At 41.2% G+C, this 18,338-nt stretch overlaps 1 protein-coding gene across 30 annotated transcripts in view; it reads right to left on the reverse strand.

Moving 5' to 3' along the window:
* Positions 1–18,338, reverse strand: part of LOC122677200 (phosphodiesterase 4D interacting protein) — a 236,882-nt gene that overhangs the window by 67,867 nt on the left and 150,677 nt on the right. For 16 of the 30 annotated variants that reach the window (XR_006335731.1, XM_043877111.1, XM_043877105.1 and 13 more), the window contains exons 1-9: positions 12,899–14,576; positions 5,225–5,356; positions 4,465–4,584; positions 4,130–4,222; positions 3,782–3,994; positions 2,762–2,920; positions 1,801–1,914; positions 1,471–1,608; positions 588–767 (exon numbers count right to left, since the gene is read on the reverse strand). Coding sequence is in view for 29 of the 30 variants with exons in the window: in XM_043877111.1 (XP_043733046.1) it covers positions 588–767; positions 1,471–1,608; positions 1,801–1,914; positions 2,762–2,920; positions 3,782–3,994; positions 4,130–4,222; positions 4,465–4,584; positions 5,225–5,356; positions 12,899–14,020 (2,271 nt within the window). In the remaining variant the exon portion in view is untranslated. Of the gene's footprint in view, positions 1–587; positions 768–1,470; positions 1,609–1,800; positions 1,915–2,761; positions 2,921–3,781; positions 3,995–4,129; positions 4,223–4,464; positions 4,585–5,224; positions 5,357–12,898; positions 14,577–18,338 lie in introns of those variants that run through there. The other 14 variants (XM_043877092.1, XM_043877115.1, XM_043877116.1 and 11 more) reach the window with 1 other exon arrangement.

The raw sequence follows: 18,338 nt of genomic DNA on the forward strand, positions 1-18,338 counted from the left end.
AAAGAGGAATAACAGTATGTACCTCATAGGTTTGCAAGGATGCAGTGAACTAATATCCATTAAGCTCTTAAAATGGGGCTTCCCTGGTGGCTCAGTGGTAAAGAATCTGCCTGCAATGCAGGAGATCAGGGTTTGATCCCCGGGTGGGAAAGATCCCCTGGAGGAGGGCATGGCAACCCACTCCAGTATTCTTGCCTGGAGAATCCCATGGACAGAGGAGCCTGGTGGGCTACCGTCCATAGGGTTGCATAGAGTCAGACACGAGCAAAGCAACTAAGCAGTAGCAGTAAGCTCTTATAACAGAGCCTGACACAGCATACGCACCGTAACAAAGGTTAGTTATCATACTGTGGGTATATCTTTTAGATCTCATTAATTCTCACATAACTTCTTTGAGAAAGATAATTGTCCCTTTGAGTTTATAGGTATAGGGGAAAAATTCCCGTGAAAGCCAATGACCTACCCAACCTACCCAGGATGGAATTAAACACTTGGGTCACCAGCCTCTTGGACCTCAAGAGTCCTAATCCAAGACTGTGATTATGTCATCATTAAACCGACTGCCCTTAAGTTAACTAAATCCTTGCCTCCACTTCTTTGTTCCTGTCATGCAGAGATGTCTGTAGCTGCTGAATGATGCTTTCTTGCTCCTTCTGCCATCGGCTAAATTTGGTTTCCATTTCTTCTTTCAGCCACTGGAGGTTCTGACAGGTGGCAGACAACTGTTCCACTTCCAAGCCTTTGGACCTCAGGAGACTCTCCATACTCTACAGTCACAGAGACAGCAGCTGGTAAGTCAAAGAGCCACCCCACACTTCTCAGCACGAACAGGAGACCTGACCCGCCTTTACATTATCTCCTACATTATCTTATCTATTTATTTTGCAAAAGGAAAAACTTTGTATCTAATCTAACAATGCCATATTAGTCTATTTTCTGTTATTAGAAACTCTTATCTAGTTTGTAGAGAGACAGATATAATGTATGTCCTAAATAAAGTATTTTGGAGGAAGTGAAGAACTTCTTTAAGATTCCAGATGGTTAGATATTAAAGATCTAAAAGAAATGTACAAAAATAGCCCAGAGTAAATATTAATAAGAGAAACAAGAACTCTTGACTGTGGTTATACACAGACATGTACATAATATTAATGAGAAAAATACAATATAATAGTTGCATCTGAGCAATGGTTCTATAAAACCATATAAACACTGACAAGGATTAGAAATAAATTAGAACTATGAATCCATATGCACTGCCCTGTCCTACAAAGTTCATACTAGAAGTGCTAAAACTTCTCACTCCATAGTCTATGATAACAGAAATGACTGCTATTTTTGTTTGGTTTTGTATTTTTTTATATACAAAACAAATATCCTGGTTTTCAGCAAATGATGGAAGGGGTGATGCTTCAGGCTTAGAATCCAAGTGGGAGTGGGATGCCAAGTCATGACGGAGCTTGCTCTCACCTGCATGGTAGCTTCATTGGAGGAGAGGATACCGCGCAGCCTCTCTAAGTCGTGGTCTCGCTCTCTCATGGCAAGATGAAGTTGACGCAGTTCCTTTTCCTTTTCTTCTAGGCTGGAGAACTTTTCATCTATAGCCCGCTGAAAGCAAAGTAAGCATCCCAAAGCTCCGTTAAGAGCCACTATTCTGATTATGCTTATTCAGTAAGATTCCAAATATAAAAGAATAGAAAACCAACTCCAAAAAGCAGCAAATTCAGCTAACACACATTTCTATAGTCCCTCTGGGGACAGAATAACCCATAGCATCGTGAGCAGAATTATGGTACATACCTCTAGGGCAACATCTCTATCATGTATTCTTTGCCTAAGTTTCTCAAGCAACATTTCATTTGCTTCAAGGGTTTTGTCTGAGTTATTTCTGTACTGCAGGAGCTCCCGAAGTTCCTAACAGAACCAAGAAATAATTTCCTTTATTCATTTTACTTAGTATTTACTGAATTCCTACACTGTGTCAAGCAATCTGTTAGTGTTTCAGGATAAAAAACACAATGTGATCACTCTCAAGGGGAACACAGTTTAGCAGAGATAACAGACACACAAAGTGCTAACAATTCTGCATCATATATATGTGAGTATACATAAACACATCTACTGGGGGAACACAGGCTGCATTGTCTAACTCTGCCTGAAGGTGTCACTAAAGTTCGCGTGAAAGAGGTTACATTTGTTCTTAAAGCACCAGGAGTTTCCCAAGAGGCTGTGTCCAGTATTTCTGTCAGAGAAAAAATGTAGGTATAATATATGTATGCGTATTATAAAAAAATCATATGGTCAGTGAAATATAAGGTATTCAATGTGACTAGATCTTAGAGTAGGTAGTAGAACTGACCACTCTCTTCCTTAGTCTTCCATTTTTTCCCCTATAACTTACATTTTATCATCTAAATAAGTGGATATACAGAGGTCTTCAGTGGGAGCAGAAGACATATCTTCTCTTCATCTTCCCCATTCCTGGCCTGGTCTCTGACTCACAGAGATGCTTAATAACTGTTGGCTGAACATTTACTGCTTAAGTCTTTCAGGTCTGTAGTTCTTATCTCCTACACTGGCTGGTTATCTTCTTGGTTCACAGATTGTACTTTCTATTTCTTTTGAATCCTCCTGGTTCCCACATCTCAATGTTCTACATGTAGCAGGTACTCAAGACAAGTGGACAGACACTGAGATGATCTGAACATAAATTCCCGTGTCCTGTGAACCCAGTGTTAGCCGAATCATTCTGTGGACTCACCTGAAGCAGCTGCTCTTTGTGACCCAGACTGTGGTGGAGGTGCTGAATGTGCTGCTCTTGGGTGCGAATCTCATTATACTTTTCAGCCTCCAGGGTATGAAGCTGTTGACTCTTACTCTGAAGTTCTCCTTGTAGCTGCTGTAAGGCTTTTCTCAATTCCTGAATTAAACAGATTCCCTTTTTCAAACAATCTAAAATTTTCACATGGTCATTAGATATGGAGGCCTTAAAACTTTCAAGGCATAGAGAAGAAAAAAATAAAGTAGCAAAAAGTGCCATTCTTAAAATTACTAAAGAAATACTATAAGAGTCAAATAGGATGAGAGAAAATATGGGAACTGTGGATGGGAGTATTAATACTATGATTCAATATTTACTTTTTGGCTTAAAAGTGATATATCTATATAAGCACTAGGTGGGACTTGGTTCCAGTGTAAACGTGGATCCTTTATTTTACCAATAAGCTCAAGGATACACGATTACTACCCATCCTTTTAAATCTTAAAAAAGAACTGGGAGCATTTTTTTCCAAGCTAACAAGAAGCTATTTAAGAATTATGTGTTTTAATTTTTTAAAAAAGCACACATGGCTAACTACGCATGCCATCCCTCTCACTTGGTTGGTCTTCCTGCTTTTCTGTCTCACTGACTTTTACCCACCCTTCAAGAATAATCCTAGACAATATGCTCCTTTGTGAAGCTTTCCCTGACTCCCTCAGCTCTCCCTATATATTCCTATAGGATGCCTATGCCTCCTCTACAGTATTTACCACACTGAAATACTATTTACATGACTGTCTCTCATACTATATTACAAGTAACTTAGGAGGAAAGCACCTGTGATAGTCACTCTTGTATTTCCAGAACACAGCCCAATACCTGGCATATAGAATAAGGGTTAGCAAATGTTGAACTGAATTACTTAGATTAAGTAAGTTCAACACAAGCTATCCTTTTAAAAAGCTATCACCAGGGCAAAGTCCACCTTTACACACTGCCACACAATGATTAATGATTTACTTGGTTATGTTTCCAAGAAGCCTCTTTCTGCTGCTCTCTCTCCCGTGCTGCGGCCTCTACAAACCGCACACACCGTCTAGCATCAGCCAGCTGCCGTTCTTTTTGTCGTACTGCCCTCTGGAGCTTCTGTATTTCAAGCTGGCTGCAGAATAAAGCACTCTGAAGATCAAGCAGAGCCACCTGTTGCTGAGCTGGGGAAGTACCCTCCGAGTTCTGAAAAGAGAGTGAAAAGCATCGTCACAAGAAGGGCTGGCACTGAGCAGCCAAGAAGACCAATAAGATCAAGACTGTGGCCGAGAATGGCACACCCTCAAGGGATGCCTCCCGTCCTGGGCGACCCTCACATACATGAAGCTGTTTAAGCTGACTCTGGTGCAGCATTTCTCGAAGCTTAGCCATTGTGTCGTTTTGACCTTCAATCACCTGGTACAACTCCTCGGTCTGCAAACGAGAGAGGGAGTACCAAACATGTTAGCAAACTAAGTATCAACTCCATTATCTTATTATCTCACCTATATAGATTTTAGTAGCAAGAATATTCCAAAATACCAATCTAGATGACACTACAATTTCTCTAAGATCTGTTAGGCTGAAAATATCAATTTCTACAAATTATAGAATACTTGTCTACTTTGATAGGAAAAACTGTTTCCTCATAGGGCCATGATTGTCAAACATTTTACCTCACTTTCCCTGCTCTTCAGAGTTTCCTTGAGGTTTTGAATTGTATCATCTTGCTTCTGAGACGACTCCTGAGCAGACTTCAGTTCACAGCTCATTTCATTCAGTTTTTCTTGAAGAATCTGAATTCAGTGAAGAAAAACAGTTTGGTAGGTCAATGATTTCTTTTACTCTCAAAGGCAACCATGAAATCTGTCCTCAAATCTAGGTTTAAAGTATTTCTTAGGGGATGTTACATTGCTATTTTCCTCCACACAGTGTAACCATTAAAGTCTTAAGCCAATCAGCAAGACAAAATAGCAGGAGATAAGAAATACTTCCTTCAATACTCAATTGCCTCAACTCTCATGAGCTGTGCTTTCTCTATGACAGCAGCTGTACTGGGGGTATTTGTCCACATGAGTCACTATGGATCCTTTATTCAAAGACCAAGGAGCTTTTGCTATCTACTACATGACAGGACGCAATAAGGGTACAACAAGCAAGGAGTGCTGCATCCCAAATTGTGGGAATTTTCTTCTAAGCAGATGTTAAAACCCATGGGCTATATAAAGGTCAAAGGTTAAACAAAAGCATAAACTTCTTGTCTCAGTACGTTACACAGTTAAAGACTATATTCAAGTTTTAAATTCAGACCTAAAAGAGCAGAAATTTTGATCTGTGCAGAACAGACTAGAAACACTTGAGACAGAAAGGAAAGAGCTACACTTCTAAGAATATAAAGAAACCCTGTGATCCCCAAGGGCATGGTTTTGATCATACCTTATTGGTGGTCTCTGTTTGCTGGATTTTTTCCTGGAGTTCTGCCAGATGGGAATCAGATACAGATTGCTGAGTTGTACCGGTCTCATTTGCATTCAACTTCTGTTGTTTGAGTAAGTCTTCAGTCACGGGCTAGGAAGAAGCACAAGACAAGTTAAGTGTACCAGACAATAAATTTTATCTTCAAATGTTTTCGGCCTCTTTTGCCAGAGACTTAGAAAATTACGGTTGCTAAACAGATCATCGGTATGAACTGATGAAGACAAGGAAAAGTTCTGTTCCTTATTATGATTTATCAAGTCACTTACTCCCAAGCAACCATTCCTACCTTTCTGTCTGAACCTACACAAACACAACTCAAAGCAAGTAATTCAAAAATTAAAAAGGGAAGATTTCAAAAAACACTCATGATGACCAAATATTTGCTATATCCTATTTTCAATCAGAGAATTCAAAAGATCAAATTTCTACCACCCCTAGGGGAGAAAAAGTTATAGTTCAACTACCCTCCTTATAGTATGCCTATTTCACATTATTAGAAAAATGAGTAGATTTCAAATATGGAGCATACATTAGATAATAGTATTTAATCAATACTAAATTTCCTAACTTTGGTAACTGAATTGTTGTTATGCTATCTTTAGGAATCACATGCTTATTGAGCATAAAGATATATTATATCTGCAACCAATTCTCAAATAATTCAGAAAGAAAAAATGTGTCTACAGATAGTTGGATAAAGCAATTGTAGCAACATATTAGCAACTGATAAATCTGAGTAAATATTAGCAACTGGTGAACTTGGGAGTTCTTTGTACTTCTCTTAAGACTTCTCTAAGTTTGAAATTATTTCAAAGTAAAAAATAAAAATTAGAATGTAAAATTCATAAGGTCTGAGAAGGAGGTATATTTTATAGGAATATCAGTTCATCAAAAAGACGTAGGAGAAAAAAATTTATTTATATTTGGGACAATCAATCAGACTAAGATAAACTTATTGAACTTGACCTAATATTCATTATGAGCTAACACACATACAGAATTAAAACTTTAGCAATTCACTGTGGCGTTAAATTCCATCTTTTCTCTCCCTGCTTCCTCCCCTCTTCTCTCCCACTCCCAATTAGGGAAAATACAAATCTATTAGGAAGAGAAAAAAGGCAACTGCTATTCATATTTTCTTTACCTCACACGTTCAAGTTCTGACTACCACCTTCCAGACTGTGGGGTTACAGCTGACCTTAAACCACTTCCTGATAGCAACTGACTGGAACTATGGGCTTCCCTCCTGGCTCAGATGGTAAAGAATCTGCCTGGAATGTGGGAGACCTGAGTTCAATCCCTGGATTGGGAAGGGAATGGCTACCCACTCCAGTATTCTGGCCTGGAGCATGTCAAGGACAGAGGAGCCTGGCAGGCTCCAGTCCATGGGGCTGCACAGTCAGACACAATTGAGTGCCTTTCAGTTTCTTTCTTAATAAAGATTTCAGAAGAAAAATCTTTTTTATTCTCCCAGTGCTGTTCATCATTTTAAAAAACATCTACGAAGTACCCTAATATGCAAAGCACTATGGGAGGGGGAGTGGGGAGCTACAGAATAAAAGAACAAGGAAATACACAAAGTAAAAGATAGTGACAAGGAAACAGGTAAGCAGGAAAAAGTCATTAAGTTACTCTAAATTGGCTGATGAGTGGGCGGTCTCTTTCAGGCAGCATTTAAATAAAGATCTACCTGATAAGGAACCAGCAATGCCAACATTTAGGCAGAGGAACAACTCATGGAAAAGACCTAGGGTAGATATGACCCTAGGAAAGAAAAACGCCTTTGTGGATGGAAAAGTACTTTCCAACAGAAATATAATGTGAGCTACATGTGTAATTTAAAATTTTCTAGTATCTTCATTGACTAAAGTAAAAATAAATAAACTTAATTTTAATAAAACATTTTGCCACCCAGTCATGTCTGACTCTTCAGGCCAGAATACTGGAGCGGGTAGCCTTTCCCTTCTCCAGGGGATCTTCCCAACCTAGGGATCGAAATCCAGGTGTCCCGCATCTCGGGCGGATTCTTTACCAGCTGAGCCACAGTTCAGTGCAGTTCAGTCACTCAGCTGTTTCCGACTCTTTGCAGCCCCATGGACTGCAGCACGCTGGGCTTCACTGTCCATTATCAACTCCCGGAGTTTACTCAAACTCATGTCCGTTGAGCTGGTGATGCCATCCAACCATCTCAACCTCTTGTCCCCTTCTCTTCTCGCCTTCAATCTTTCCCAGCATCAGGGTCTTTTCAAATGAGTCAGTTCTTCACATCAGGTGGCCAAAGTATTGGAGTGTCAGCTTCAACATCAGTCCTTCCAATGAATATTCAGGACTGATCTCCTTTAGGATGGACTGGTTGGATCTCCTTGCAGTCCAAGTGACTCTCAAGAGTCTTCTCCAACACCACAGTCCAAAAACATAAATTCTTTGGCCCTCAGCTTTCTTTATAGTCCAACTCTCACATCCATACATGACTACTAGAAAAACCATAGCTTTGACTAGATGGACCTTTGCTGGCAAAGTTATGTCTCTGCTTTTTAATATGCTGTCTAGGTTGGTCATAGCTTTTCTTCCAAGGAGCAAGCGTCTTTTAATTTCATGGCTGCAGTCGCGATCTGCAGTGATTTTAGAGCTGAAAAAAATTAAGTCTGTCACTGTTTCCACTGTTTCCCCATCTATTTGCCATGAAGTGATGGGACCAGATGCCATGATCTTAGTTTTCTGAATGTTGAGTTTTAAGCCAACTTCTTCACTCTCCTCTTTCATTTTCATCAAGAGGCTCTTTAGGTCTTGATGAGCCACAAGGGAAGCCCAAGAATATTGGAGTGGGCTATCTGGAGTATAGCCTATCCCTTCTCCAGGGGATCTTCCTGACCCAGGAATCGAACTGGGGTCTCCTGCATCACTGGCAGATTCTTTGCGAACTGAGCTATCAGGGAAACCCTTCAATGAAACACTTGACCAAATGTATTATATTTAAAATATTGTCACAAGTATGCATGCAATATGAAAATTAACAAGATACTAATTCTTTACATTGTTCCTTTAAAATTAAAGGTATACTGTACACTCACAGCATATCTCAGTTTGGACTAGCCACATTTCATGTGGTCAACAGCCACCCAAGGCTAATGGTTGCCTTGCTGGAGCACACAGGACCAGAGCACGATGGGCAAAGGGGGTGCTGACACATGATGAAGCGGGAAGGCAGGCAGAGGCCAGACCAGATGTGGCTTCTGTGCCCCACAGGTAACGAAGCTGCATTTCATTCTCACTGACATGGGAATGGACTGCAGTGTTTTTAACAGAAAAATAATCAATTATACTTAAATTTTTAAAAGATCACGCTAGTTGCTATGTGATGACTGAACTGCTGGAGAGCACCAGGAGAAATGAGAAGACCAGCTAGGAGGCTGCTTCATGAGAATGAACATACTGCTTTGGATTATAGTGGTAATAAAGGAGGGAAAGAGAAATGGATAGATTTGGACATGTTTTGAAAGTAGAGTCAACAGGCCTGGATAGTGGGAGCGGGAGAAAGAGACAAGTAGCAAGGATAAGGACTCCTAGAAAAAGCTGAGATATTCGTTGTTGTGGATATAATGGGGAGCCTTGCCCTGAAGCAATATGAATTATGTCATACTACAGGAGAGGCAACTCTTTTAATAGATATTTACAACACTTCTACTGATAAATAACTTTATCACTTAACAATAAAACATTCTCTACAAAACTTGGCTTCTTTCTCGGTATAAAACAACTTTCCAACAACATCTATTTTAAAGTACTTTTCAAATTTAAACTGTAACAAGCAGAATTAAGTAAAATAGCTTCAAGTTTTAAATGGCCGGGAAGGTAGCCATATTTAGTCACTTCAAACCAAAGAATCTTAGACCCGTGAAGGACACTTTATAAACTAACTGTCTGATCCACTCTCAACTCACATGTGAGAAAATGGAGACTTATAACAGGTAAATAATCTGTCCAAAGTTACATTGGAAATAGGATCCAATTAAGCTTAATGCACTTAAAAGTGGTAACTTCTTTTTCATATCTATTAAACTGACTGCCTACCATAATGCCTGGAATATTACTTGAACCAAAAATTTTTGCTTAGAGTGAACAACAGAAACAAAAGCAAATAAGCAACAGGCTTGTCTTCCAATTTCCAGCCCAATGTTCTAATCCCACAGCGGATCTCTTAGAAAAAAGACTGGATAGATAGAAAGGGAGATGTTTAATTTAAATATTTCAACATCAACTTTAAATCCAAAGAATGCCACAGAAAAGCACATAATGAGTCTGGACCTAGTCTGAACCCATCTTGGCATGCATAATCACAGGAAACCTCTTCTTCGAGAAATGTAATGTATGGACCAAAAGGCTGGAAGATGCCTGTTTCTTCTTTATTCTTAGTACTTTATTACTTTAAATCTCAAGGGGAAAAAAAAAAAAAGGTAAGTCTGCCAAAAGAGTGCTTAGCAAAGTAAACAGCTGACAATTAATTCTTGTGAGTATCAAGTATATAAACCAATCACTCCTTTGAAGATTTTGTAGAGCATGACTTCAGTAATACTTGATCTGGTTGAATGGGTGTTAATCTCCAGGGTATCAGTTACTAAAATCATGTTGTAATCATAATTTTAAATTAAGTTGCTTTTGACTCAGGACAAATGCTTTCCAGCAACAGAAAAGAGAATTCCTTCCAGGCCTAATGTTGCATAATGTAAGACCTTTAGGCTAAAAGGCAGTTATTTTGATCTGGATTAACAGCATTTTTCTTGACACTTTCCTAGAAATAACAGCAAGTCATAGAGCTCAAACTGCTATAATTTTCTATCCTATTGTTAGTAACAGAAGATACAGCATCTAATGCTTACATCTTGCAAAGGGCCTGATCTGGGTTATGTAGCTAAGCTATGAGAGGGATAAGTTAATCACAATCATACAAGAGCAGGTTCTGGCATTGCAAGGTTTGAAGCAAAGACCTCTCGCTCTTTGAATTTAGATAGAAAAGCAATCTGCACATGAGCCAAAACTGAAATAATGTTCACTAAGGGACCACAGCCCTCCTCCTATCATAGCTTTTCTAGTTCAGGGCCAGACAATAAAGAAGGAAATAACAAGATAGAAGAAGACTTCAAACCTTTCTTTAGATAAGTGAAAAACCTTGGGTCTTTAGACATAAATTCTGTAGGAGGCAATAAATCAGTTTGCACAATATGAGAAAATTAGTAAGCAGAACTACATTGCTGCTCGTTAGCTTTAAAATAAGAAGGGAAGAAAGAAAAAGGAGAATGGCAACCAGGAGGAATTCTGATGGTGACATTTAACAGTAACCAGATTAAACAAAGGAATCAAAATGCCTTTACAGAACAATCTCCCTCTTTAGGAGAGAAGAACTTTTCTTCATATTTGGAGTACAATTTAACTAAAGGAAAATAATTTGCACTTACTTCTATCCTATCCACACTTGTTCAGAGAAAGACAAAAATCTGTCTGCCTTTGTCCCACTTCTTTCGCCATGAAGCACGCTAGGCCTTAAGAAGCTTATAAAAGTCAACCAGACTTAGACAGTAGATCTGGAATCCAAAATATACATTTTATCTACAAACACTTTAAGTCTAATTAATCTATTTCCCACCACTTTCTTAATTATTGGAGAAAATAGCTTAGCAATCAAATGCCATAATTCTTCAAGCTGAATGTTTTCTCTCTCCTCTCCATGTTTTAATATTCAATAAACAGTAAAGATGGTAAAGACTGGTGACAGCAGAAGTCTTATACTGCTGTATTAAAGGGCTATTTTTTTTTCTAATGTCTAAATTTAGAGAAATAAAGGGACTTGACCTAAAGGTACAATTACCATATTTTAACTGTGCTCATTAGGATGCCAAATTTCTTCACAGTATCTATCCCTAAAGAATGCGCCTGACATCCTCAGGTTAAGAACAAAAGCCCTGAACTAAAAATAAGTACTTATTTAATTCAATGCCATCAGGCGATGTGATTTAATATATAGAATAAAAAGGTCTTGGATGAGAATGGCTAGGAATCTTTGACTCCACCTGAGCTGTTATTTAACCATGAGCTTTCCATATCTCTAAACTGAGAGACTGCATGAGATGATCTTTAGAATCCTTCTCAATTCCAAAATTTGTCGAGCCTAGGCACTAACAGAGTATTTTAAATTTAATATGGAGGAAAAAACTCTTGCTTTACTGCAGTTTTCTAAGTCTTCACCTTTCTTCAACATTGGCCATATTTGAAGGGGGCTGTATTTCTACAATATTGGTCATATTTCCCATCCACTCTGTCCAACTACTTTTAGATCCTAACATGGAAACACTATGATGAATCTGTGACATCTATGTTGGCTCACAGAAATACTGTACTGGAAAGCTCAAATTTAGCTGTGAAGCTTAATGAAAGAAAAGGAAGCAAAAGGAAAGTACACAAGTGTTGGGCATACTAAACATTTTATATAAATGAAAACACAGTTTAAACTTTTGGATATTCATACTTCTCTGTAACAATGCTGTTTCTGACAAGTTAGTGCAAATTCAAAAATATTTCTCCCATATTCTTATTGTGATGCAAATTTAATACATAATAGAACTGTTTTTCAAAGCTGTCAAGTGACAATCAACAATTTCATTTAGAAGCTCTAAGATTCTGGGATGATGTTGACTGGTAGCAAGCTTTCCAAAAACACCTTCTAGATTGTCCACCTCTGTAACGGTATCATTAAAGAATGTGTATCAAGTAGAACATGCCAGATGTTTCGCAACGTTAACTGAAACTACTGTTGCTGTATAAACAAAATAGCATCCATCAGGTCCCTGGACACAACTGAATTTAAAAGGTTGGTATGAACAGCTCAAAGTAAAATCAACTGCCATCTTCCAGTCATTAAGAAATTCATGAGTAAAACAGATAAAACTCTATCACCCAATAATGGATGAAGTCCTACTCAACACCAAACATCTTCAAATAGAGCTGTAGACACTTTTTGCCTTAACATTTAAAATTTTGAATTCCCAAGTCTCTTTTATGAAAAAGTCATCATTAGTCCTCCAGTGACCTCTTAATTTATTATAAATGTTGTCCACATTTTACAATATTTTGGTGGATTAATAGGTTCTCCCCAAACCTTTACCCTATGCTCTAATCAGTTCAAGGCGCAGGTGGGGATAAAAGGCCTAATGCTCTAGGGAGAACGAACTCCCTCACAGGAGAAAATATTCATAAATCTAAAAGTGAAAACAAAACAAACAAACAAAAGTGGAGGGGCAGTAGGACAAGTGAGAGGAAAGAGTTCTAGTGCCAGAAATAAGATTAAATTTTTTTTAGGGTAAAAATGAATTATGAATCTTTGGCTTAAATGTGTACAATTTCAATAATTAATGGGAAAGCCAACAGATAATCTTATAAAGACGGTATTGTGGAAAGCAAATTACTTGCATGAATCACATTTATTAAAATGGACAGAAGCAAAAGGTAAAGCAAAAATGGGTTCAATGATTAATTTTCTCAAGTCTAGACTATTAACCTTCTTCCCCTAGATAGAAATCATGTGAAGCCTGAAGCCAGCTAACTTTAATCAGAAAGGCACTACGCAGCCATTTTGTATACCTGGACCCGAAGTGGCAAATAATCTTCATAGAGATCATCCCACAGCTCCTGCAGGTCTGAAATCTCCAAGGGATAGCTCACAGGTGTCTTGTAAAGGGGTTTCAAAGACCTGTTAAGGAAACCAGAACTAACTCCATCTGTCATGATATGGCCAGGCCTGGTTCCAGATGGATTGGATTTCACTGGAATAGGAAGCTTGCTCCCTCGGGGGCTCTGGATGGGCTTATAATCAAGACCTTTAATCATGCTAAGAGCTAGCTCCAGCTTATGGTTACACGTATGCTGGGGAGCCTGTTCATCTGAACAGCAGTCACACTTTACAAGTTCCTTTGCACTCCTCTCAGGTTCCTCATCCTTTGGTTGTGGAGGACTAGCCTGGACACTTGCATCCAAAGACTCCACCGAGGATCCCGGGGTCCCTTCCTCCATGCTTTCTCCATCTGGCGGTACCTTCGCATTTGGTAAATCCGGTGGCCCGACCTCGGACAACGCTGGTTCTTCAGTGCAAATGCTGGTGGACCATCTGGTAGAGGGGCCACACGAGATACTTTTCGCCACCTTTCGAGGTACCTTACAAATGGCTTCATAGTCAGAATCGGCCACCCGCAAAGCTGCACAGCCTCGGCATCTCCTGGGTCGATTTCCGGGGCCTTCCGAAGCATGACAGCTGTGATCCTGAATCTGATCCTCATTTTCTACCCAACACTCGAACCCTGAATAGGCAAAGTCTTCCTGGAGCAGTGCAGAGTATCTGACATCGGGTAAGCCGGAAATGTCAACCGTACCATTCCCCGCCTTGGTCTCGGCGCCAGGGTCATCGTTATTCTTCCGATACATGCTAGCAATGCAGAACTTGAGGCGGTCCTTCTCCAGCAGCAGCTTTTGCAAGCGCTCGATAGAAAGGGCTTCGATCCGGGCAATGACGGTGTCGAATCTATAGATCCGATCGAGCATGAACGCGCACTTGCTGCAAGCAAACTCAGCTTTGCCATCGCGGGAAACATCCTTGCCCAGGACGTGCGACAACAGAACCTGGAGGTTGAGCTTGGACGCCGTGTGGAAGATCCAGCGCCGCTGGTTTCCGCACAGCTCCCGGGCACAGATCCTGCAAATCTCCTTCATCTTCCCTCCGGCGGTTGCCGAGCTTCCCTGAGGCGGCGGCTGCTCGGTGATCGCTCACTGGCGCTGGGTTGCGTTCCGTCGCCCGCCTCGGTGGCCTCCGGCGGGCATGGCACAGCTTGGTGGGGTGCCCACTCTGCAGGGGCGCTCCGCTGACACCCGCGCGCGGGTTCTGGGTACCAGAGTGGTCGGCCCCGCCCCTCGGGGAGGCGGCGGGCGAGGAAATGCCTCAGGAGGATGCTGAGTGACAGCAGCGCAGGCCGCGCTCCGAACCTGCCATGTCTCCTCCAGCTGTCTCTCCCGCCAGCCGCGGTGTCCTCTCCGTCCTCCCTTTTCAGCGGGCTGAGTTCGCGGTCCTCCGGCGGCCGCCGGCGGCTGACGCAAAGACTCAGAGATTGAGGATCAGATTTCAAGATGGCGCCAGCGGCTCGACGCCTGCGGCCGCCGGCAAACTCCTCTGGGAGCTGTAGTCCAGGAGGCCGGCTCCTCGCTCTGCGCATGCGGGGTGGCCAGCGCGTCCCCTCGCTCCCAAGCAAGTCAATGCTCCTCGCGGTACAGCGCAGACTCGACCTGCTGTCGTTACCCGGGTGGAAGAGCGGGACGGATGCCGACCGCTGCCAGGCCACTTTTATCTGCTAAGATTTCACTCCAAAAGCGCACCAGTTCCCTTGCGGTTCCTCCCTCCCACCCGGGAGGACTGTCCCGAGGCTCTGCACGGGGAGGAGAAAGCCGAATGCCCTCCCCCTCCGTCCTTGGGTACTGCCACGTACTCTGGAGGCAGCCGTCCCGCAGCACCACTGGGTACCGCAGCGCGCTCCACTCTCCCGCCCCACCTCTCTCTACTCACTCCCGTTCCTAGATTAAAAGGCCCTGGGGCTTCACCCGCGGCCGGGGAGGGGGGAGTTTTAGGAGGCTCAGTTCGACCTCCCTCTAAAAGAGGACAAGTGTTTCTTCCTTCGCCATGCTGGGGTTGAGTTTGCCAGGATGATTTGCCTTTTTTTTAAGAGCCTAAAGTGAGGGTCGGCACGAAGCAGTCACCTGAGAAAGAGTCCAGCGGAAACCACACGGATGCAGCTGGTTTACCGAGATTTTGAAGATAATGGACAAAAAGCTTTTTCAAGAATGTAGACACCTGAGACTAGACTGCCGTCAGCAAATCCTCTTTCAAGTTTCAGGTGGACTGCAGGCCTTATTTTGGGGGTGGGAAGGGGAGACAGACAGACACTAGAACAAAAGGCCTTGTTTATTTGAGCAAGAGTCCAAAGTATCAGGGAGTGCTGCTGTCTGCAGAAGTGGGGCTGGGAATTTAACTGACTTCAGTTAGTATCCTGTCTTACTCAGCATTATCCAGTAGTAAGTCACCCCACCCTTGGGTATAGAACTTGAATTGCACACAAAGAGTAGGGGGAAGCTGGGGCTCTCTCTAGGTGGAATTGAGGTGTCATCCTTCATTTATAATTTTCTCCCTGGCAAACTCCAAATAGGAGGAAAAACAGTCCCAGGCAATCATCTGGAGTTTTCCCAGAGCAGGACATTTCCCAGTTACAGTAATGCTAGATTTCACTAACTTGACCTTGTGAAATATTAAATTAATAAGGCCAACAACAGTCAAAGTATTTCTGAACCTCATCTCCAGGTCAGAGCCTATACTCCTAAACCTGGAGACATTCAGATGCCTTCAATGAAAACTCATAATAAACCCCCAAAGTTCTTATGGAGGATTAAATGAGATGATTTGGGGTAAGTACTTGAACAGAATTTGGCTCATTAAACAAATGGGTCTCTGCACACTCAAGACTGTATCACTCTTTTACTTAATCATCGAAACAAAATCTTAGTAACTCCATCATAAACGATAAGGACGGTCCTTAGAGCTTTGGCTTTAGTAGGCTACAGAACTTTGCATCTGTGATTTCACCTAAATATGCACATTCTGGGCCCCAAACCAAGAATTTGTAAAAGAGATTTCCAAGTAAAACTCATCATAGGTGCGTTTTTGCCTACCTCTAGCTATATGAGCTTCAGAGTCAGAAGAAATTAAGTAGCAATCTTTGGAATCTATACAGAGGCAAGGAGTTTCTGGCCTGCCAGAACACTACCCTGCTATACTCTGTCTTAAGTATTGTCTTCAAGAAGAGCAAGGACTCAAAAGTCCAGAAAGTACAAACTAAGATATTAATTAAGGCCTCATCTTTGGCTATGGATGCAAGCCACATTCTCTTACTGAAGAAAATGCAAAATGAAACGAAGTAATTAATGAAACAAAAGTGCTCTTTGGGAGCAAACTCTAAGTAATACTTTGTATTACTCTGTATTCTTTAATAAGATTTTGCATCTGACCTGCAGTCTCTAAACTTTAATGACATCATATAGATAGTCGACATAGACATGCAAGTCAGTACAAACAGAGAAAAATCGACTTAGCATTGAAGAATATGTTTGCTATAACAAAGATTAACATACTAGAAAAGAGAGCTATACATTCCTTGGCTTCCAACAAGATAAATAAAGCACTCAACTCTTTACTCCTGGAGAAAATACTTAAAGACCATATCTCAAAATGGATAGTAAGCTAGAGTACTAGAACTACTCCTGACATGATCATTTGATATTTTTCAGTTCAGTTCAGTCACTTAGTCCTGTCCAACTCTTTGCGACCCCATGAACCGCAGCACGCCAGGCCTCCCTGTCCAACACCAACTCCCGGAGCCTACCCAAACTCATGTCCATTGAGTCGGTGATGCCATCCAACCATCTCATCCTCTGTCGTCCCCTTTTCCTCCTGCCCTCAATCTTTCCCAGCATCAGGGTCTTTTCAAATGAGTCAGCTCTTCGCATCAGGTGGCTAAAGTATTGGAGCTTCAGCTTCAACATCAGACCTTCCAAAGAACACCCAGGACTGATCTCCTTTAGGATGGACTGGTTGGATCTCCTTGCAGTCCAAGGGACTCTCAAGAGTCTTCTCCAACACCACAGTTCAAAAGCATCAATTCTTCAGTGCTCAGTTTTCTTTATAGTCCAACTCTCACATCCATACATGACCACTGGAAAAACCATAGCCTTGACTAGATGGACCTTTGTTGGCAAAGTAATGTCTCTGCTTTTTAATATGCTGTATCTAGGTTGGTCATAACTTTCCTTCCAAGGAGTAGGCGTCTTTTAATTTCATGACTTCATTCACCATCTGCAGTGATTTTTGGTGCCCAAAAAAATAAAGTCTGACACTGTTTCCACTGCTTCCCCATCTATTTGCCATGAAATGATGGGACCAGATGCCATGATCTTAGTTTTCTGAATGTTGAGCTTTAAGTCAACTTTTTCACTCTCCTCTTTCACTTTCATCAAGAGGCTCTTTAGTTCTTCTTCACTTTCTGCCATAAGGGTGGTGTCATCTGCATATCTGAGGTTATTGATATTTCTCCCTGCAATCTTGATTCCAGCTTATGCTTCATCCAGCCCAGCGTTTCTCATGATGTATACTGCATATAAGTTAAATAAGCAGGGTGACAATACACAGCCTTGACGTACTGCTTTTCCTATTTGGACCCAGTCTGTTGTTCCACGTCCAGTTCTAACTGTTGCTTTCTGACCTGCATACAGGTTTCTCAAGAGGCACGTCAGGTGGTCTGGTATTCCCATCTCTTTCAGAATTTTCCACAGTTTATTGTGATCCACACAGTCAAAGGCTTTGGTATAGTCAATAAAGCAGAAATACATGTTTTTCTGGAACTCTCTTGGTTTTTCGATGATCCAGTGGATGTTGGCAATTTGATCTCTGGTTCCTCTACCTTTTCTAAAACCAGCTTAAACACCTGGAAGTTCCCAGTTCACATATTGCTGAAGCCTGGCTTGGAGAATTTTGAGCATTACTTTACTAGCGTGTGAGATGTGCGCAATTGTGTGGTAGTTTGAGCATTCTTTGGCATTGCCTTTCTTTGGGATTGGAATGAAAACTGACCTTTTTCAGTCCTGTGGCCACTGCTAAGTTTTCCAAATTTGCTGACATATTGAGTGCAGCACTTTAACAGCATCATCTTTTAGGACTTGAAATAGCTCAACTGGAATTCCATCACCTCCACTAGCTTTGTTCGTAGTGATGCTTTCTAAGGCCTACTTGACTTCACATTCCAGGATGTCTGGCTCTAGGTGACTGATCACACCATCGTAATTAACTGGGTTGTGAAGATCTTTTTTGTACAGCTAAAAAGATCACTTTTGTATAGATCAACTGAAAATACAAAATTTAAAGTTAAACTCAGAAGAAAAGTTATGTGGGACATCCTTGATGGTCCTGCCAATTCAGAGGACATGGGTTCAATCC

This window comes from Cervus elaphus, chromosome 20 (genome assembly GCF_910594005.1).
Source record: "Cervus elaphus chromosome 20, mCerEla1.1, whole genome shotgun sequence".
NCBI classification, from domain to species: domain Eukaryota; kingdom Metazoa; phylum Chordata; class Mammalia; order Artiodactyla; family Cervidae; genus Cervus; species Cervus elaphus.